The 23,485-nt window shown below is 37.4% G+C and overlaps 1 protein-coding gene across 1 annotated transcript in view; it reads right to left on the minus strand.

Moving 5' to 3' along the window:
- rad18 (RAD18 E3 ubiquitin protein ligase) overlaps window positions 1-23,485 on the minus strand; it is a 58,033-nt gene that overhangs the window by 32,484 nt on the left and 2,064 nt on the right. The window contains exons 4-9 of the mRNA XM_041815176.1: window positions 23,314-23,384; window positions 14,845-15,272; window positions 12,544-12,643; window positions 8,230-8,417; window positions 5,764-5,834; window positions 5,368-5,428 (exon numbers count right to left, since the gene is read on the minus strand). Coding sequence (XP_041671110.1) covers window positions 5,368-5,428; window positions 5,764-5,834; window positions 8,230-8,417; window positions 12,544-12,643; window positions 14,845-15,272; window positions 23,314-23,384 — 919 coding nt within the window. The remainder of the gene's footprint in view (window positions 1-5,367; window positions 5,429-5,763; window positions 5,835-8,229; window positions 8,418-12,543; window positions 12,644-14,844; window positions 15,273-23,313; window positions 23,385-23,485) is intronic.

Raw genomic sequence — 23,485 nt, forward strand, 5'->3', positions numbered from 1 at the left:
AGTGCTGCAGTATTTTTTCCAACAAGCTTCTCATCTCATTCAAACATGACTACATGACTTCAGATATTGTTCTCTGTGTCTGCTGCTCTTTCTGAACCTCTGCCCTGGAGAAAAACACACACAGCTGGACCAGATTCCTGTGAGTCTGTACTGTATGTCTTTGATTGATTATCTTTGAGTGCATAGAAAATGGGAAAAACACCCTAAATGGTTCAGACAGAGCCCATATATCATAATAAAAATGGAAGTTTGTTTTTTCTTTTTCTCTTTTTCTTTTAAGCATGAAGGCATTACCTGAAGTCACCGCATTGGTTTACATTTTCATTTACAATTACTCACTGACTGAAGATAAAGCTATTCCACTTATTTTTATTGCTGGTAATGTGTTTTAGAGGGTATTTAAGGTTGGCTACAGTTGGAGAGTTTGTAGACTGAATAAAGTAAGATTGAAATTATGGCTCAGAGACACACTGACTGCGCAAAATTATATTTTGCTGGAAACCGAAACTCCTTCCAATACTGGGAATATTCTCTCTTAAGTCTTCTCCACTACATTACCCAGCTACTCAACTTTCACAAAAATTATGTTGCACACTTCATGTTGATGGATTCTGTCTCAAGCAAGTTTTAGACCAGTAAGAGAGGATTTTCCAACCAAAGTTTGTGCTTTGAGGTCCAAAAAAGAAGCCCAAAATGGTTCAAAAGCTCTGGAAAGAGGTCATTACAGGCTTTCATTAAAATGTCAAATGTGAATCTAATCTATGACAATTTTTTAGGCATCAATTTTGTGATAAAACCAGGGTAACAGCGGTCATTGAAAATTGAAACCATTATGGAGAATAACTTCTTTGCAAAAAACTGCAGTTTCTGAAGTATCCACTTCAGGTTGGTAGCGAGTGCCTTAAGTCACACGCATTCAATATAAAAATGCTGTTTTGACATCAGAAATACAGTCATGGACTTAAGTATTGGCATCCCTGGAATTTTTCCAGAAAATACACCATTTCTTCCAGAAATTGCTGCAATTACATTTTTTTATTGCCTTTATGTGCATTGGAGCAACACAAAAAATCTGAAGAAAAAACACAAAATTGACATAATTTTACACAAAACTCAAAAAATGGGCCGGACAAAATTGTTGGCACCCTCAACTTAATATTTGGTTGCACACCCTTCGAAAAAATAACTGAAACCAATCACTTCCTATAACCATCAACAAGCTTCTTCCACCTCTCAACTGGATTTTTTGACCACTCTTCTTTTGCAAACTGCTCCAGGTCTCTCAGATTTGAAGGGTGCTTCTTGCAACAGCAGTTCTAAGATCTCTTCTTCTGTGTTCAATGGTATTTAGATCCAGACTCATTGCTGGCCACTTCAGAACTCTCCAGCACTTTGTCTCCAACCTTTTCTTGGTGCTTTTTGAGGTATGTTTCGGGTCATTGTCTTGCTGGAACACCCATGATCTCTGACGCAGACCCAGCTTTCTGAAACTAGGCCCTACATTACGGCCCAAAATTTTTTTTTTTAGTCTCCAGATTTCATGATTCCTTGCACACAGTCAAGGCACCCAGTGCCAGAGGCAACAAAATAACCCCAAAACATCTTTGAACCTCCACCATGTTTGACTGTAGGTACTGTAGACCTCATTCCATTTTCTGTAAACAGTAGAATGACGTGCTTTTCCATAATGCTCTATCTTAGTCTCATCTGTCCACAAAATGTTCCCCCAGAAGGATTGAGGCTTACTCAGATACACTTTTGCAAACTCCAGTCTGGCATTTTTATGTCTCTTTGTCAGCAGTGGGGTTCTCCTTGGTCTCCAGCCATAGCCCTTCATCTCATCCAGATGACGACATATGGTCCGAGCTGACACTTTTTCACCATGAGTCTGCAGGACAGCCTGAATTTGTGTGGAAGTTGACTAAGGATGTTTATCCACCATTCCAACTATACTGCCTTGCATTCTTTGTCAGTTGTTCTCATCTGTCCACGTCCAGGGAGATCAGCCACAGTTTTTAATGAGAATGATCCTGTTAGCTCTACTAAAAGAACCAAGTTAGTGGGCTGAGTTGGGATCAGGTCTGAATTTAACTTTTGCTTGCACTAAAACTGTTTAAATTTGTAATTCCTTAAATGCGCACAGAAGCTTTAACACTTCTCATAGCGCTGCAGACATACAGTATAAGCATCTCCACTGCTCTGATGCGCCTCATGATGCACAGGAAGGGACTGGCACAGAGATACTGAGCCAACATTCTGTAACTTGAATGGAAAGCCCTTCTAGCCATAAAAATTGGACTCTTTTCATAAAGCGTTTAATTTATGGACAAGGACAGGGACAGAGAGGGGGAGAGTAGGAGCTGGCTGGAGTACGCTGCGCTTTTGGCACTCGCAAACAATGATTAGGAAAATAATTCCACCTATGGCTTAAAAAACAAAGGATGTGTACATGAAGTCTGTAAATATGACCCTGATGTTACTCTTATCAATATAACCTGGAGTTAAATTAGTCCAGGCTGTAAGCTGTTATACCTGAAGTTTTTGAAGTGTTATGGCTGACGAGGATGTGAGAGTTTTCTTTCATGCTCCATTGAGTGAGAAGACTTGGATTAGAACAGTGAAAATCTTATTTGTCAAGGCCAGTGCTTAAGTGAACACAATATTATAATTTCTTAAACTTAACACAGCTTCTGTCATTCCATGTTTTACGTGGATGGTTACATGTTGCAGGTGCAGGTGGGAGGGAGGGATGACACACACTGCACAAGCAGGTGTTAATGGTCAGAAAACCAGGAAGAATGAGTGGGTAGGGTGTTAGCTGTCCGACGCAGTACTCTATCTCTACATCCTGTCCGTTAAGTGCTGTGTGAACAAGGAAAAAGAAAACGTTTTTTTCTCTGAACGTCTTGCTGGGCTCCCAGTGTGTGTGTGCCGGGGGCGCGCATGGAGACACCAACACCCCTCATATCGCCTACTAACTACAAGGACTTTCTTAAGATAAAGAATGACAAAACTTCATGCCAGGGAAAACTCATCAGCAGCCTCTACTTAAGTCATTCGACAAAGCTAAAAAATACAGCAGCGATTACCCAAAGGTACGGAGCTGAACAGGAAAATCATTGAATTTATAGCTCTTGATAATCAGTCTTTCAGCATGGTGGAATAAATGGGCTTCCGCGGGCTAATGATGCATTTAAAGTCCTGCTACATTTATACCCAGCAGGCGCTTATTGCCTTACTTGAACTGCAAAACTTTGTTTCCAGTCAAGCAGAGAAGCTCTTCGTTAAAGCTAAACATATTAGCTTCACTACAGATATATGGCATTAAGAGTCCGTCCTGTACGTTAAGCCTCACTGCCTCAGTGGATAAATGAGGATTTCACTCTTAAAAAGCCTGTCTCACTTAGCAGCCGCAATTGCAGCTGCTTTTGATAGCATGTTTCGGATAGGGAAAATAGAGAAAAAGAATGTGCATGTTGTGCTATGTGATAGTGCTTGAAACATGGCAAAAGCAATGACAGACTTCTGTGCGCCAAGTCTCCTGTGCATGGCACACACTCTGCAGGTGTCCTGTCTCCAATATTAGAGATGTAGGTGTCACTGTGTTGTTACAGAGCTGTTTACAGTGAAATGCCCATTAAACTTGGTTGTTTAGTTAGTTTGTGCTGTTTAAAGCAGAATCAGGAGAACTACTTCAGTTGAAGTTTTATTTCTTTTGCTCATCTGGAGTCTCAAAAATTTAAAATCATATTTGAACTCTGAACTATAGCTAGATTTTTTGCATTTAAGGATCTTTTTGTTGTTGTTGTTGTTGTTATCTAAAGCACTTTGTCAGGAGTATCTCAGGGAGCCATCCTGCAAACTGGCTGAGTAATAAGGAGAATCAATCTAAAAGTATAAGCCATTTCTTTTTGCACTGTGGAGCTCAGTGTCAGCAGGTTATTTTGCTGCTTTTTATGCCCTCAAAGATGCAGATGACTTAAGTTGTACTGTTAAAAATACATGTAGCATGTAATGTACATGTAACCCAAAGACATTACTGTAAGTTTTTCATCAGTGTATGGCTGTATTTGAAAAAAAAAAAAAAAAACAATACATCCTTCATTTCTGATAAAAAAAAAAATCAAATGTTTTGTCTGTTTCTAAAAAGATAGACTACCGATATTTAAAAAAAATTGTAGTACAGGATGGAATTGGTGTTTTTTACAGTGGAAAAAATGTAATTAAATATTGGTATTGGCCAAAATGAGTTTTAAAATATCAGCGTATCGGATATCAGCAAAAATCCAATATCATGCATCCTAAATTGAATGCACAATAAAGACAGGTTGATAATCTGTGCTTGTCAGATTACTGTAGTTAAGATGGTTTCAACTTTATCATGGTTCAGTATGAAGTATTTCTTCTTTAGCTGCTTTACAAAACAAAAACTCCTTAAATATAACACGCCAAATGTAAAGCTTTATATTTGATACATAGTCTTAGCTTAGCTTTATCTGTATGAAGTCACCGAGTCAGGTTTAAACTCACTCCAACATAAAGATTGTAGAGAGAAGCCTTTATTTATTCTAACAAAAGATAAATTGATGCTATTCTAGTAGGGCTGAAAATCAAACCAAATTACCTTCTAAATTTAATTTGTTTGTTTTTGAGTGAAAATAAATGGGGAGAGCACAAAAGTGAATGCAGCATCAAAAACCAAAACACAATAAAAAAAAATGGTCAATTTCCTCCTGAGATCAAAAACCTGAAAGAGTGTCTTTAATCTCTGTGAAAACAGGGTACCTCTGAACAAAGCAGTGTGACGTTCTTTTAGTTTGATGCGTTTCCATGTGACATTTTGTTGTGACTTTTTCCATAAAAAACAGCAATCATTTGAGTCATTTTAACCAAACAATTGGGCCCAGGAAACAAGCAGCACTGAGGTTTGTTGCTTCAGCGAACAGCTACATATTTAAAACAACAGGTAGGAGAATTAACTTTTGTATGGTACAGGGATTATATTAGGAAATGGTGTACTCTAGCAAAAATAGGTCTTGGTTTAGGCTGCCTTATTGTTTTAAGACATTATTTGATATCAGTTATTATCCTGCATTGCATAGGTAACAGGAATATGACACTTGGTTGTATAACTTCATAAACAAATTTAGTAAATTGTTTTTTATTCTTCCTGGAAAAAATTAAAATAAAATGAATGTAAGTTTATGCTATGGAGAAATCATGGACATGTAGTTCCCTTATTTGGACCATTAGAGAAAGTAGGGTTATTTAAAACAGATTCATCAGTTGTCCTCCAGAAGCACAGACTACTTGTTATCACCTTGTTAAGATGGTAAAGATTACACGAAAGAAGAGAAAATAACTTACTATAATTTGAATGCATCTCCTCAATCTCCTCCTCAGACTGATTCTTTGAGAAAACCATGACCTGTCAGAGATGTGGAGTGACAACATGAAAACGTGCTCTCAAAAGCAGCTGTTACAAATCAAACTATCAAACTCACCCTTTAATATATTTTTATAAATGCACTTAATCGATCCTTTAGATGCAACAAAGCCATTTAATAAAAATCCTCTTTTCACCTGCCTTCATTCTTTTATTAAACACAACAGCTGCCTGCTGTAAATACAGGTAAAGCCCCTCATTGCTCTTAAGTGCCACAAAGCATTAAAAAACATTCCACAGGGTAAATGTAACAAAAAAACTAATAAAACACTTCTAGCCTCCCAGCTTGAGCGATTCTATTAGCACTAAGTACTCACAGGTTTGGCTTTCCCCTGCAGCTGACTCTTCATCCTCTCATTGGCTTCCACCTCTTTGGCAATATCTTCAGCTGACAGAGGACAGAGAAATCTCTTATTACTCTAGGGATCACACATATTGCCTGTTATGAGAGCTGCACTGTTAAGCACAAAAAAAGGCTTTATCCTCATGGGGGAGCTGTTTTGTACTGGGTCATTCCTGGGGGTGCAAGCAAACAAAGGCAGAACCTGTAGGAATTACTAAGTACAAACAGGTTCCATTAATGTGTCTGAAACAGAAATCAATAGATCTGTTGTTTGAAAGAAATATTACCAGCAACTATGTTCCCTACTGATCACACTGACAGTTTAATTTTCATGAAATATGTATGACATTTGAAGGCTCTGGAGTAGCATGAAGTGAATGTTTTCAGACTGTAATGGAATTTTTTAATAAAGATGAAAAAAAATCTAAAGTACACCAATCACTGGAATGATTGGCATTCATTATGTTGGGTTACAACAAGAAGAAGACTGCCCATACTGTCTAACCAAGGGTTCAATCATGTTCATGCCAAGCACAGATATGCTGTCTTCTATCTAAGTTGAAGAGAATATCTTTATCCATGAAATGTTGCAGACTCAGATGCTATGTGACTCTAATTGAGCTGCTGCTTTTGCAAGCCAAAGCTAGTGTGGTTCCACAGTGACAAGTGCCATGAGAGTTATGGCAGGCAGCAGTTCTAATAAAGTGTAAACAGAAGATGTGATTTCACAGTCTGTTGAGACTAATAAAGTGTAAACAGAAGATGTGATTTCACAGTCTGTTGAGAGAGATGGATTCAAAACTAGCCAGAAAAAAGAACACTTGAACAAAAATCAGCATGATAACAATGGAAAATCATGACAGATTCAAGAATGGACTAAAGAGTATTTGACATGCATTTCCTCTTTATACCCTTACTGATGTCCCATCTGTTATCATAGAGGCAGGGTTTTTGTAGCCAGTCAGAATTCTAAGGTAGGTAGGTAGGGGTCCCAAATATTCTGGCTTCACTCCCAGGCACTGTTGCTGTGTCCATTTTAATATGCAGTGTATAGTTTGAATAAATCCATCCATCCATCCATTTAAGGTCTCTGCATTGGCTACCTGTCTCTTTTAGAATAGATTTTAGGGTCGTTTTACTGGTTTTTAAAGCTCTTAATGGCTTTGGCCCATCTTATCTATCTGATTTGCTTTTACCTTATGAGCCCAGTAGAGCCCTCAGGTCTTCGGGAAGTTCTCTGTTAACAGCACCTAAAGTTAAAACTAAAACATACGGCGAGGTATCTTTTTATTACTACAGCCCCCGTCTATGGAACAGCTTACCTGAAGACCTCAGGGCTGCACCAAGTGTTAATGTTTTTAAAAGCAAACTCAAGACCTACCTTTTTAGTCAGGCCTTTAACTAAACTTTATATCATTAACTGAATTTTGTTTGAGGATTGTCTTTTAGTATTTTATTCTCATATCATAATCAACCATATTATCTTTATGTGCATTAGACTTATAACATAGTTTTATTGAGCTATTTTGGTGCTCTTATTTTAGTATCTTTTTGTTCTGTTTTCATTTCATTTTAGTTTATTATTTCTTAAATTTCATTTTATGTTACTTTGTTTTAAGTTTTTAACCCAACCTCTAGTGTTTCCTCATTTTGTATTCTAAGATGACGTTTTCTCAGTGTGCATGTTCCTGCTTTACTGAATCCACTGCTCATGATATAAAATGGACTTGGTAAATGGATTTGAGCTTCTATAGCTCATTTCTGGTCATCTGACTACTCAATGCACTTTATAACTTGCCACTATTGTGTTTGAATTGCGGGGTGGAGATGATGGGACAGGGATGGAGTGGGGTAGAGTCGGGTATTCTTTCTTTCATATTCTTTTTGTGTGTAAAGCACTTTGTGCTACATTGTGTTGTATGAAAAGTGCTATACAAATAAAGACTGATAGATTGATTGATTGATTTTCTTTTGATAATCTAGGACTGGGGCATCCATAAGGCATCCAAAAGGGATCCTTCAGATACCCGATCCACCCTAACGTAAAGGAGCAGCAGCTCTACTACAAGCTGTTTACCCTGTCTCTGAGCCCAGCTACCCTCCACAGAAATTTTGAATCTAATTATCTTTAATCTTGTTCTTTTGGCCAGAATCAAAAGCTTATGACTGTGGTAGGTGATGGTTGGAATGAAGATTGAGCAGTAAATTGAAAGCTTTGCCTAGAATGAATTAAACCAATACTATATAACATTCCTAGTTCATTGAAGTAAGGGTGATTTATGGCTTATCTGCATGTTTTGAATTAGTTTTGGGTGGCTTGCTTGACAATATTTTCCTGTTTATTGCCATATACAGAGGGCTAAAAAAGTCTCATGAGCAGTACAGCGGGCCCCTTATTGTGCTAACACAGTATCAGTATCATAGCAGAATAGTTCCTCACCTGATTTGGGGTTTAGGGAGTCACACTGTGCGTTGTAAATTTGGACAAACTCTCTGTGTCTTTTGATCATCTGGTCTCGTGAGCCCTGCGTGGAGAGGTGACACTGCTTCAGCCGTCTCTTCAGCTCCTGCAGGGACAGCAGGGTGTACACAATCTTCCCCATCGGACGCCTCGCCTTTCCGATGGAACTGCAACCGAAAAGGCTGACTTGTTTATTTTCGATTATGATCTGATAAACATTAATAATGTCTGATGAAGGGCATCTCTGTGCTCAGCTGTAATAAACTTCTAAGACTGTACTAAATAAAAAGGACATCATGAGCTGTAATGACGGATGGACATGTCAGCATAACCAAATTTATCATGGTGGCCACATTGGCAGAGCTCATAACAAAGTGTTATTAACAGATTCTAGTTGCCATTTGTCAGCCAGGCGACAGCACAGACCTCTGATGATCCACAGCCCTCGTACAATCTGCCAAACACATCCATTTCCCTCCTTTTTTTGCTATATTTTGTGTTTTGTCTCGAATATAAAACATTAAATGTAAATTATTATGGCTGGTGGCAGAGGAGAACCTTTCATAATGGCTGGCTACCAACAGTCTGAATATTAAACCTCAGTAATTCATCACAATGACAACAAGGTCTATTACTGACGAAATGTTTTGCACTGTTACACAAATATAACCAATCATTAACACAACCTTATAATTTTTCAGAGGTACTTGAATGCCCTTGAGAAGCTACTTTCAGAGGCGTCCCTTAAGAACCGGTGTGCCGAGTATGTCGAAAACTGTTTGTAAGCAAGAAATAAAAGTAAAGCTTATAGTACAAGTGTATTAGTAACAGAAAATGCAGAAGAGGTTTTTTTCATTATGCAGTTTAAAAAATAACAAAAGCTTTTAAGAGCTTAGTGCACACAAAGGAAGAAAACATTGCTCACTACATCAAGTAAAAAATAAGCAGGCAAGCAAGTATCATCTCAGTGAAAAGAACAGATAGCACAGAAAGTCTACATAGAGTCGATATCATCTTACTTTAAAGTGAAGACAGTCTGGGAAATAAATGAGCATGTGAGCTAAGATTTTATTTGCTCTAGCAGGAGTGTCTGCTTACCTCTTAATTCAAACAAATATCCTGCCAACTTGGCCTGGGTTGGCAAAATCACAACCGTATATCTAATATGAAAGGCATAGTACAGGCATAGGCATAATACAGAGACTAAGCAAAGATGGCTGCTGCTGATGTGATGCTCTCTGAATTTGAAAATATAATCTCTATTCACACAAGTGGGACAAAAAGCATTGATAAGGAAATATACTGCTGTCCAAACTAGTGACACTTTAAGTCATTTGCAGTTATGTGATCTCAATGGCACAAAAATGTCAAATGGGGGACAAAAGCGTGAAGAATCCCAGTAAGAATATATGGTAATAGAGGAAAATTAGTCTGTTAAAGCTCTAAATGGTTCTACACGCTGCAACTATCACTAGAAAATATCTACATACATTAGATGTGATCCCTGCACTGTTCAAAGAAAGTGATTTATTTTCCCGCACGGGTAAACTGATGTAGTAGGTGTGGAAGTGATCGATATCCCATATTACTAAGTCCTGCAGACTTCTTACACAATCATAAAGATAGAACCTTGAGGAGTCTTGATCTAGGAGGCTAGCTACTAGGGGTGTAACGGTACTGAAAAATTTATGGAGAAAAAAAAAAAAAAAAATCCTCCTCCAGACTCTGGGACCTAGAAGAGTGGCGAGGCACAGAATCCACGTTGCTTGAAGTCCAGTGTGAAGTTTACACAGTAAGTGTTTATTTTGGGCTGCCATGGCATCTGCTGGTGTTGGTCCACTGTGTTTTCTGAGGTCCACAGTCAACGCAGCAATCTACCAGGACATTTTAGAGCACTTCATGATTCCTTTTGCTGACAAGCTTTATGGAGATGCTGATTTCATTTTCCAGCAGGACTGGGCACCTGCCCACACTGCCAAAGGTACCAAAAGCTGGTTCAATGACCATGGTGTTATTAGGCTTGATTGGCCAAACTGGCCTGACCTGAACCCCATAGAGAATCTATGGGGTATTGTCAAGAGGAAGATGAGAGACACCAGACTCAACAATGCAGATGACTTGAAGGCCGCTATCAAAGCAACCTGGGCATCCATTACACCTGAGAATCGCCACAGGTTGATCACCTCCATGCCACGTGGCATTGATGCAGTAATTCATGCAAAAGGAGGTCCAACTGAGTATTGAAGGCATAGAAATCAACATACTTTTCAGAAGCCTGACATTTCTGTTTAAAACATCCTTTTTTAATTGATCTTATGTAATATTAAAATTTTTTGAGACACTGAATTTTGGGGTTTTCTTATCTGTAAGCCATAATCATCAACATTTTTTCATACAATATATGGATTTCACTTTCAGAAAAGACTGACAAAAAATATTGAACTTTTTCATGATATTCTAATTTTTTGAGATGCACCTGTATATATCCATTCTTCAAATCTTGAAATTTCCCAGCCAACTTGAATGCATCATCATACAACCATGCATTAGCTTGTTAAGTATGCTAATTAGTGTCTATTCTGCCGATTTCAACACGGACTTCAGCACTGGATTACTTTTTTAACCTATGGGACCTACTACAAAGTTTGGGAGAACTTTTCACAGCCCATCTTGGCGGATAAAGAGGTTAGAGCCGTGTGAAATCTGAGGATAACTTTACCTATGACACAGCTGCAGACATGATGGAGTCCCCTCTCCCCCTCCTCCAAGGCTGACAGTTGAAGGTAAAACTAATTTGATTCACAGAGCCAGAGCACCAGTGTTATAATAAAAACGATCTTAAAGAATAGGAAATTCATAACTGGCTGGTGAGACTCTGTTGTTCCTCCTCCTATAGTGACATTCTTGTTTGAGTGGTGCTTTTTAAAATGCTTTGATTGGTCCGCTGGACAATGTGCTGTCAGCGTCACAGCTGGTGAATAATGTCAGTGCTACTGTTGTTGTCTTTATCTACTGTTGTACTTTACTGGGAAACAAAGTGTTCCTAAACAGGACACTTTTATCTGGGAATATTCAGGCTGTTGCTGTCATTTGCTGTGGTTGCCAGGGCAGTGTGATAGTGAGTTGCGCTTTGGTTTTCTGTGTATGAGCTTCGTTCAACATGTATTTTGGTACACGTCTGTACCGTACTGAGAGGCCCATACTGAATCGGTACGGTATGAATACATGTACCTTTACACCCCTACTAGCTACTCTTTAAAAGCCTTTCTCCCTTGTTTTTTCTCCCATTTTTTTGTCATGAACTTGATGGTTTAGTCTATCAGATGCTCAGAGTGCACTGAAAGGTAGAATTAGTGCATTGCTGTGACTTCACAAAGCAGCAACTGTAAACTTCAGCTCCAGCCATTTACAGGTCATACAAACTCAGGGAACATACTGGAAGAAGTCAAGATCAACATAAATGGCTACATTTCTCTTCTCTTTCTATCATTTCAGAAAATCTATAAATAGTCTTTAATCTGAATACTGCTTAGGGCTGGGCGACATGGACCAAAACGTACAGTGCATAACAAATTTATTAAACCACCACCCAAAGTAAGGTTTATGCCCCAGCTGCCCTAAATTAACAGCACTGGTAAAAATTGGAAAAACCAAAATCATTTTTTTATGTTTCTGCAATGGTTAATACACCAATATGTAGAAGCTCTTCAACCGAAATGATATTTTTAATGCTAAAATATAATTATTACTGTTATCCATGAATTTTCAAATTTACTTATTTACAAAAAACTGAAAGAATAGTAAAGCACATCCTCATTCCTGTTCAAAATGGTAAAACGTGGAGAGCTGACTGAAAATGAAAGAGTCCAAATTAAAGCACTTCATGATGCTGAATGGTCTCTGAGACAAAATATGACAGGTGGTCTAAAAAATTTGTTAAGCACTGTATATCTCGATATATTTCAGCTATATCTCGATATTCGATATATATCTCGATATAATTGTCCGTGAAGAAGGAGTAAAAACATTCAGTTTTGAGTCATTTTGAGTTATTGAGTTTCGTGAAGTTTCGGAGGGGGAGGGAGGCGACTCGCGTTTAAGCATTTTAATGTAAAACTAGTTAGATCGATATAACGATATTGTCCCGTGTCATATCTCGTATAGAAATATATCGACATAAATTAAAATCTCGAGATATCGCCCAGCCCTTCTACTGCTTACTTTTTAGAACATTACAGCATGAGTCTTCCTTTACGTGGCTAGTTAAGTGTTTTTTGTTTTTGTTTTTTTTACCTCCTCAAACTTTCCTTCTTCTCTCCCCTGGTCAGACATGTGTCCAGATGTTTGTTGATGAACTGCTGTGGCACACAGACAGAGCACACAGGACACTCCACTGAAAAAAAAGATTAGAAGAGGATAAAATTAACTTCAAACAATTAATCATAAATAATGAGTGTTTGAGATATTGCATTCCAGTGCAAGTACAAACCCCTCTGCTGGCTGTTATATCTTATGAAACACCAGACCACAAAATAAAATGATACAGAGCCAACATTTCTCATTTCAAATCATAAAATAAAGAGCTGATCCTAAACAAGATACCAACCATGGGACAAGAAAACCACTCTTCCTTTTCTTATGTATATTTGGAAGATGTCTTCAAATTAGTTTAGGGACTCATCAAAGGGCCCAGAGGCTTTAGAAGACCAAACAGCTACTAAAAAACATTCAGTGTTAAAAAAAAACAAAGCCAATGAGGAAGTTTAAGGAACTGTAGTCCCTCACACTTGAGGCAGTGGTTCCCAACCTATGGTCAGGGCATCCCTTGGACTTGGTGAAATTAGATTAACACCATTTTTTAAATATCATGATCAAAATAATGCACAAAAGTGTAGAAGGACCAACCTAAAAGATTTTTTTAAATAAAGAGAATTTGTTCATTTTTCAGCAAAAAGTCATCATTTTGATGAAAAATTTTAATTTTTTTAGATTATGAAGTTGTGTATCAACAAAAAAGAAATACGAACATAAATAATTAGTTTTAAAAGTTGTAAATGTATGAGAAATACTCAAAATTGAAAATTCTTAAATTTTGACATTTGAAACTCAAAATTTTTTAGTTTTTAAAATCGTAAAATTAACAACAGTGTAAAGTCAAAAATTTACAAGAAACCAACCTGAAAAGAGTGGTTCAATCTATGACATTTAAAGTAAGAAAAATCTAGACTTTTTTGTCTCATAAATTAACAACTTCTTAAACTAAATTTAAAAAAGTATATTTTCTTATAAAAAAAAAATAAACAAATATCCTTTATTTAGAGATGCCCTAATGCACTGTTATAATAATGGATGGTTTATGTATAGATCTTTTGTTCAGAACAAGTGTATGTAGGCCAACTAGGTTGGGATGTTGTCAACTGAAACAATTAAAATTTATCTTTAATATTTCTAATTAAGTCCTTGTGGGGCTGAGCTTTTTCACAATATAAGTAGGGGGGTCCCTAATGAGAAAAGGTTGGCAACCACTGACTTAAGGCCGGCTGCGAGTGTCCCATTAACACCTTTATTAAAATGACACATTTTAATATCAGAAGAAAACGTGTTTATAGCCTTTTTGAAGCTATGTTTCAGTCTTTTTATACAACTTCTTTATTTTTATATACATTGCATGATGGCTGATTGCTCTCATAAAGTAGCCATCTTTATTATATTAAGGCTAAGAGTTATGCATAATTAGGGGTGTGTCTGAGTTGACTGACAGATTGATTTTTCATAGCTGTTTGTTTAGAGCAGGGGTCTCAAACTTATTTAGGGAAGGCAACCGGATTTGCTCCAACTAGACGTCCTATGGGCCAGACAATTTTTTAGCAGTATCTATACAACCAACGACTGATATATAGGCTGCTGTAATGTTTATAAAGAGAAATGATCCAATATTAGATGCAGATACCTGCATTTGCACACAAAAGGGTTAATTAGCTACTTTAGAAAGAATTTATTTGCAAGTAATCTAAACAGGTCAGGCAAAAAATATGCTGCCCTTGTAACATATGAAAATTTTTACAGATTTGAACTCACTCTATATGAATATAGAATTCACTCTATATGATCGGAATATTCATTAAATATAAATTCAGCATGACTGTTTGTGGATTTAAAACAGCAACCTGTTCACAAAACCTGATCCGAGCCCTATTTCACCTGACCTGGGATCGACTACGTCCATGTTTTTGTGGTCTACTCTTATGTTGAGTTGCATGAAATTTTAAGTTGAGCTGGGATGTATATGTTTATGAAAATGTACTTGACAAGAGAACGTTAAAATGACAATAGCTAGTATTATTTGTAGATGATGCATGATGATGTACAGTCAAAAATAAATGTATGTGACTAAAAAGCTAAAGTTGAAATTCTTGCACTATTTGAGGCATTGATATAAAGTGCAGCAGTTTTGATTTTCATTGCCATGTCACTGGTCTTATCTGCACTTCTCTTCAGCTGTTTCTCACTGTATCAGGTGGAGAATGAGTGACTTTAATGAGGAATGTTTAACAATTTTTCATGTTGTTAATGTAGTGCACTTACAGTCTTTACCTTTTAATACAGGTTTTATGTCTCTAAATGGTGACGAAGAATGTGCTATCTCCTCTCCTGTGTTGAAACTGTGTGAGGCTGTGTCCTCCTGCTTGATTGACATAAACCTCTGAATAGATCCCTCCTCCACTTCCATGGGCTCTTCCTTCACACGCACTGGAAGTTGAGCAGCTGCTGAATGCGGATTGGAGTTGTTTACATTGTAAGTGCGTGCAGTCCGTGGTCCCTGCTGAGCAAAATGAACAGCAGAACTTTCCTGCTGGATTTCTCTAGACGGAGATGTCTTAGTCTTCTTTTGGAAATAGTGACTTAAATTGGTGCTGTTACACTTCTGGCCTTTCTCTCTGGGAGTTTTGCATTTGACAGCTGAAGCCGGGGTCTTCGGGGATATTGGAGGGGAGTCAAAATTCGCTTTTGACAACTGCTGCCTGGAAAAAGTAGAAAAAAGGCAAAGAATGAACAAAGAGAGTGAATGAAAAACGTGTGCAGCATATGATAAAAGCATGCTGTCCACCATGAATCTTTGACAGATTTAAGTCAGTCTGATACATTATGTAGCAAGTTCTACTCATCTAACAAAAGAAAATATGTTCATTTAGGACCTCCTTGAAAATGAGCTGCTGCATCTTAAGGGGCTATCTTCAATTAATTCAAACTCACTTAACCTTTCAAAGGGCAATGAGCCATATAAGGTCACTTCAGTAGACTTCTTTCGTAGCCTCCCCCAATCTCTCTGTAAAACTGCAGAACCAGAATAATTTTTCTCAGACCATAGTGTCTCAAACTTCAGAAACCACTTACGGCAGTCGTTCCCAACCTGAGGTCCAGGCACCAAAGATCTCGGGGGGGGTGCGTGGGTCACTGTCTGTCCTGACATTGTGAAATTTAATGAACACTATTCTTTTTTAATCATGATAAGAAAAAATGTACAACAGTGTCTAGGGAACAACCTAAAGTATTTTTTAAAAGTACGGACAGTTCATTTTCTTAGCAAAAAAAAGTCTGCATTTTGATGACAATGTATTTTTTAATTTTTGAGATTATAAAGTTGTATATCTACACAAAGACGAACTTTAAAACTTTAAACTTTTAAATGTTGGAAATTTGAGACAACTCAAAAGAGTTAATACTTATCAATAAATCATGTAATATTACATAGGTAATAATTTTAACTACAGCTGTCAAAATACTAAATTAATTTTGCTAAATTAATCACAAAAAACAATAGAAAAAATAAATAATCACACTGTCGTCATATATCACTCCTCTCTACCATAGCGTTATAACACACAGAGAGACAAGCATGTTCATCCACATGCAGAGACTTGTTGCAGACAGAACAACATCTGAAACACTGACTTCATCTGTGGATGAGCAGACATCCCAGTTCAAAAGTATACTTCTGTCGCTGCTTTAAAACCTCATAAAAAGCACAGATGCTGCTCAGAAGCTTGTTCTTTGATTACGATTGTTAATAATGTTGCGACCAAAACTGATTCATGAGGAATTACAAAGTAATCTGCACCAGTTTGGCTCAGCGGCACCCTTATACAGAGGCTAAAGTCCTCAAAGCACTGGTTGTAGGATCGACTTTGGTCTCAGCACATTTTAGGTGCATGTCTTCACCCAATCTCTCTCACCATAATTCCTGTCTCTCTTCAGCTGTCCTATCATAATAAAGACAAAAAGCACAATCTTTTTTTCGATTGTCTGACAGTAATCATTTGAACACATATCGAGACCTATATGTGCCGGTAAATACAGTTGAGAGCCCCTCAACGTGAACTGTCCCAACTCAGTTATCTCTCTCCTTTTCTCTGGAGCCAGGGGGAACACTTTACTTCTTTGGCTTCGGTCTTGGAAATGTGGAAAGCAAACAAATTGCAAGTGGGCCATTACTTTGCAATAAAATGGAACCAATGAGGTGTGTGATGGTCTCCTTTCCATATTTAAGACTTATTTGCGCTCTCTTATCCCCATTAGAGTGCATTAACACACACACACACACACACACACAGACTCTTGCCAAAGCTGCTTTGCACAAATGTGATGCAAAAAGACCTCCTCTCTTTCTCAACAATGATCCTGAAGAAATCTGTTTCCTCCCACCATCGATCTGTGACAATACAGCCAGGACAACAAACACAACAACATTCTTTTAAATGATCCAAGTCTGACTTTTTCAAAATAAAACAAAGAAAACAGATATAAATCATTAGAGAGTATCTAAATCTCAGATTTTGAAGTGATGAGATCTACATTTTCTTAACCATGGTCCCTGCTGTACTTTTTAGCTTATTGTTTACCTATAATGCTAATTGCGCTGTGACTCAGCACAACCTGGCTGGTTCAAATGTTCTATCATGTTACATTACAGCCATTAGTTGTGACTTTTTCTGCCTCATTTGAGCTCAGATGTTTTTCCATATCTGTAGTGTGTCAAATGGTTCTAAATACTGCTGAGTGCAGCTTTACTAGCTGTTGCCATAGAGAAGACCGCAGTCAGAAGAGCAAATAAGTCAATATTTTTAGACATTGCGTATATTATAGGTGTCCTTTGTGTTTAAAATTAGGAACAAATTTATGTTGCATAACACATTTTTGGAATTAAAAATCAAATGATAAAAATAGGGGCCCAGTATCGGAAACTTCAGTGTTTTAAATCACTCACGAACACACAACTGCAACAACACATTGCCTAAATACTACAAGTGTGTTTGGAGGTGTTTCAGTACCAAAAGAAAGTAAATGATGGAACCACAATGCTTCAGTACAGAAATGTTGCCTACATATTTGGAATTCAGACAGTGCGTAGGAGTGTTCTTGCAATTTTGATGGATTCGTTCTTTATGGTTCTCTTAACTTAAAAACAGATTTCGGATGAATGGCTTAGTTAGAACGTGCTGCAAATCACAGGCACTACTCAGAGTGACATGACTGATTTATTCAAATTCATGAATGCATTTTGCATTTTCTTCTGTTCATCTTTATGACCTATGGGGTGGTTCTAGTGGTATGGCAAGATGTGAAGCAAATTGCCCTTTTGGGGATCATAAAAATGTCCTTGATAATTTGTAAGCTTCTGCATTTGTCAATACTGCCAATGTTAAAAAGTGTCATTGAAAAGTACTAAAGAACTGAAATGTTGAAACCTTGCTGTGAATGGAGTAAAGACACAGGCAGGCATCTTTGCTTTAGGTGACAAAAAAAACTGCATATAAAGAACTTTCAAGAACACCAATCGATCTGCCCATATGACTGAGTTTAAATTTGAGCTATCAATAGAAGCATTTAGATGTTTCAAAGCTGGCACTTTTATCTGCTCAATAATCATTTCTTTCTCCCAGCATTGGCATCACATTATCAAATGAATATTCTATGACTCCCTTCAAAAATAAAACTCAGTGTGTGCTTTGGCACAGCTTGAACTCATTTAAGGAGAAGGGCAATTTTGAGCTGATCTAAATATAAAATACGATCCAATCTGACTGTTTCCTTAAATCATTACTCAGCAGGAGGAAGGACACTCAGGCCATTCATAATATATAAACTATCTTTCAGAGGTTTATAAAAGGATTCAAAGGACTTTCAGTGGTTGCAAACTCACATTTTAGATTTAAGAAGAGCTGAAAGAAACGGGTCACAAAAATTTAAATCAAGACTTTTAGAAGTACACAACTGAAATACTCTAAGAGGGAATGGGCACAAAAGTTTGTGCTTTTCGTTTGAGATCTGGGTCCAGACCTGTACTTACCTGAGAAAACACAAGCAAGGCAGTGCCATCCATTACAGTTTTGCGCACTAATTATACCTATTTTGTCAAATCATATTATTTCCCTATTTACTGTGTAAAAACAACCTTTAATTATTAGACCAATATAATAATACTAATAATATCATAATAATCACATTTCATTGTTCAACTGTGGTTTTACTACAACTAGAAAATAATATTTACAGTAAACAAACTGATAGTAGCCCTTGTTTCAATAAAACATCATTTCAGTTGGCACATTTTAATCATGTCAGATCTCTACCAATATCAAACTGAAGTGGGTTTTTTTTAAATAAATGTGTCCAATCTTTATCTGTTTTGCCCTCCATTCAATAAGGGATACTTTCCAGGTAACTGGCCAATCACAGCAGCTCTGTGAGAACATTTCTCCACATCTCTCCACTTTCACACACTGATAGTAAAGGCTTCTATGTAGAGTAGCCATCAGTATTAGCTTAAACCATTCATATGCATCCATACACATTAACACCCAACAGATGCAGCAGGGGGAGCAATTTGGGGTTAAGTGTCTTGCTCAAGGTGACTGTTATGAGACGACCAACTCTACAGACTGAGTCACAGTCAACCCAAATTCACACTCCATTACTACAGAGACTGATGTCATGGTGGGAAAGCTTCACTACAACATCTACTCACTCAGTGAGAGAACAGAGGACTAACAACATGTCCTAACTGCAAGCAACACAAGTGAGTTGTCAGTGACAAATTGGCTTAATCATACTGATTAAGTTGAAGCCAAGCCACTGTGTTATGAACCACCGGGCCAAATTTCAGTCATGAAAAACATCTCTAAGTTTATAAAATTATGCCTTAAAATTATGAAAAATGAGGCTGTAAAATCTGCTCTAGGATATTATTGGCATGATAGCTGAATGAGCTGAAGCCACACCCACTCATGAAAAATGAAATGCTCATGATCAGAACACAGCTGCCTGGCTCTGTGCCAGAGCAGGGAGACAGAAGTTGGGGATTAAATTGACTGTTTTCTAATACAAATCTCTCTGTTTTTATACTTTTAATGACCCGTAGGCCACCGTGGCTGACAGACTTGGGACTCAAGACTGGTGATGTCAAGGGCTAATATATTTGCCCTGCTCAAATAAAAACCAAACCAGGAAAGAGGTGAGCTTTCTGACACTATAAATCAAAAATTCAACCACACAAAGATCTGTGTATTCACATGTTTACAGCTACCTTATTCGAACATATCAGGTGTGTTAAGAATGACGTTTTGATCTCACTTTACAGGGACTTTAATAATATCCATATCTGTGTTTGAAATGTCAACACAGAGGCCAGAATTCTGGAAAGGTCAATTGATTGCTAACAGAAGCCTGATATGGAAGCTCCTTGGTGTGCGGACCTTTTCTCCTTGTCGTCTACTTCGTTTTTGGATCCAGCACCCTAATCCAATGATGTGTGTGTCCCACCTTTGATTTGCCTCGTCACTACAAAGCGCCACATTTCTGTTTCCTTACATTCAAAATAAAAGTGCTACATGAAAAATGCAACTGTTGTGGTGTGGACAGTAAGCATGCGATACTGTTCAACACATACTGATGTCTGATGTTTGCATGCAGTTAAGACACGATGTAAGAGAAGAATTAATGTGATGCATTCTCAAAAACTTTATGAAGCAGGAAACACTGACAGTGAGCGTTTCAATAAATCAATATTCTAAATCATATGCAGACTGATAAAGTTTAACCAAAGCAGCGACAGCGTGTGTCATTAAACAGATCTCATTCTGATCAACGGACTCAGGCCAGAACAAGAGCAGTTGTTTGTGACAAGTCTATTGCCACATAACGAGAGATTATGACAGAGTTATCTATCAAGGAATTACGTGTTTCAGACGCCATATGCTAGACAACAGGAAATTAAAAAACTGAGGACAGCGCAGCTGTGTAAGCCACTCATCTCAACAGTGATGAAAATCAGAGGGTCTAAAGTTTGAAGGGAGACCTCTCGAGTGTTGACAACACTAACATGATCTGTGGAAAATCAATAGAGCCGTTTGATTAATTAAAGCTCTCAAACACCATGTTTACATTAGAAACTCTTGTGGGTTTTTTGTTCATTTTCAGGAACAAACTTTGCTGATGAACTGAAAGTCAGTCCGTGTCTATCTCATCCAAGCATTTTTTTTCCTTCACAGAGATGCAGCCACAAGGCACCCAAAACACACATCAGTCATCAAACTTCATTGACAGTTATCCATTTCTGAAATAGGAAGTTTATGGCCTAAAGGGATGTGTTGTCCTTTTGTATTGTTGTTTTTCACTGAAACGGAAAAACACTGACGACACAGTGAAGATTGGATGATGAGAAAGAGGTTTTGACGTTAAACCTGGAGGCCTTAGGGTTTCCAGCTGCACCCTAAGATCATTACATGTAGTTTTATTTCTCCTCTCACAAAACAGTACGACTCTGCAGGAAAAGCAATTCTAATTGTGCCTAAGAAAATCAATGAGTGCATGTAAACAGCTAATATTTGCACTTGAGTGGTCAGTGCTATAAATACCAAGACATTAAAAAAATGCTTTCCTACACAGCGACGAACGTCACTGCAGAAAAATGTCCAATTTAAAATACCAAGAAATATCCTTTAGACCAGCTCAGCTGGGATACTGCTCACTCTGCCTACATCCTACTCTAATGAAAAAAATATCAGCCCCTAAGCTATACAACACAGAGAGAAGTGGAGTACACGGAGAACCCCTGCATGACCCCAGCTTATGAAAACGAAATCCCCATTTGATTTACAGAAAATCCTGAAAATCACAAGCAGATTATTGGAAGGCAATTATAAGTATTTTTGTAATGCTGGTAAATGTAAGTTAACTGAAAGTGGTTTCCTTGTGGACATATTGTAATCTCAATAATAACAACAATGTCCACCTGAAATCACCAATGTAAACTTTGTTTCTCCCTAGTTCTTAGAGATTCAGTGTATACAAATTGGAAGGCTGTACAGATGGTACACCTGTGTCCAGAGTAAGAGGTTTCCAGGGATTATGGGGAAGTCATATTTCCTGCTCTTTCATTTCATCATTATGGTCTTTCTTTAAGGGCAAATAACTAAATATAAGACTTTGCATTGTGCACACAGGGTTACCTACAGTATTACATATTGTTACAAATTGCAAGTGGTCCCATAGCATTTTTTTTTTTTTTTTTTGGCCACTTCTAACAATTCCAAGTTATTTTTCATGTTTGCTACACACATTTTAAAATCAAACTGAGGACTTTTGAAGATTCTACAAAATTAAAGTAAATTCAGTTTTGTACCACACAGCATTGCGGGACAAAAATGAAAGTTTTTGTACCGCAGACATTAATCTACAAGTCAAATTTTCTTTAACTTGCACTACCTCATCTCTCTTTCATTCAGCGTAAATGAACATGTAATATGATTTATATGATGTGGAATGTCAAGAATGAAACCAAAAGACAGTGTAGATTTGCTCAAGACAACAGACATGATGTGGCCAAATCACTGTCCAAAATTTTGGACGGCTCAGGAATAAAAATCAAGACTTTGAAAGACACTGTAAGACCTTAAATTTTAAAAAGCAAATGTAAGATCTTTTTAATTCTGCAGGAAACCTGTTTTTATCATGAAGCCATAAAAACAGGACACAAAGCAAGTACGTTTGATGAATTATTTAGACAAGTCTCAGTCATAGTTCCATGTAGTATTTAGAACCTCAAAAAGTAAATATAAGGCTTTTTAAGACATTTAATCACCTTAAAATTCAATAATCCTATTGAGGCTTTTTAGAGATCGACAGGAACCGTGTGTGCAAATGAACCACAAAAAATTGGATTATATATTACTAGATGATAAATTAAAGTGCCATGACTTCTAATTACAGTACTCCAGTTCCAATCATCTGTATCAGCTTATATGACACATTAAGCAAGGGGGCTTATTTTCCAGATTATTACTTTACTGCAAGCACCACTCTTATTTTATTCAAGAGGCATCCAATGCACTTGTCTATACTTTTTTTAATAGTTCTCCATTAATTTAAATACTAGTTGAGAAGAAATTACTGCTGATTCAGTTTGCTCTCAGGTCCATTCATAAAAAACCTTACTCTATCGACTCCCACCCTCATACAAAAATAAGATTTAAAAAATGTAAACAATTTCATTGTGAATCATTTATGTCTCATCTTTAAAACGTTTTTATTTTTAACATTTTTATAGCTTTGATATTTTGGTCAGCACATGTCTTTAAACATTTTTTAAATGTCTCAGCTACCTTCAGTGACTGAAATTCCTATAACTGCCTGTCAAAAAATCCCCCTGGTTTTGGTCATGAGATTTAGTGCTTTGTCTCAATATGACCCCAGTTAACACAGTCTTTTGCGATCATTAGCTTGTACATCTTTGCAAATTAAACACGGTTGCTGTTTAGCAGCATCAATCTAGCACCAATGCAGGAAAATCCTACTTTTAATTGTCAACTCTATAATTTAGTCTCTGTAGTTCCTATAAAGCTGTCCATTTTGCCCCCCACACAGCAGAAGTTAGTAAAGCAAATAACCTTTTTTCTAGTTTATGGCTCTGCTACTCCACTGAAATTCGGTGGCACCCCCTTCGGGAGGCTGCCTCACACTCCGGAAACCACTGGTGTAAATATCATTATTGTGCTGTTTGGTTACCTTGCTTTTTGAAAGGTTCCAACCAAGTCATCCAACAAACGGTTGTTCCTCAGATCTTGTTCTGATGCTTCCTAAAAGAAAATGAAAAAAAAAATTGTGTAAGAGAGAAAGCTGCCTCCTTCATCCAACGTACATGACACAGCTCTGGGGGGAAAAACAACCTTTTTAATAA

The sequence above is a fragment of the Cheilinus undulatus genome, linkage group 3, assembly GCF_018320785.1.
Source record: "Cheilinus undulatus linkage group 3, ASM1832078v1, whole genome shotgun sequence".
Taxonomy (NCBI): domain Eukaryota; kingdom Metazoa; phylum Chordata; class Actinopteri; order Labriformes; family Labridae; genus Cheilinus; species Cheilinus undulatus.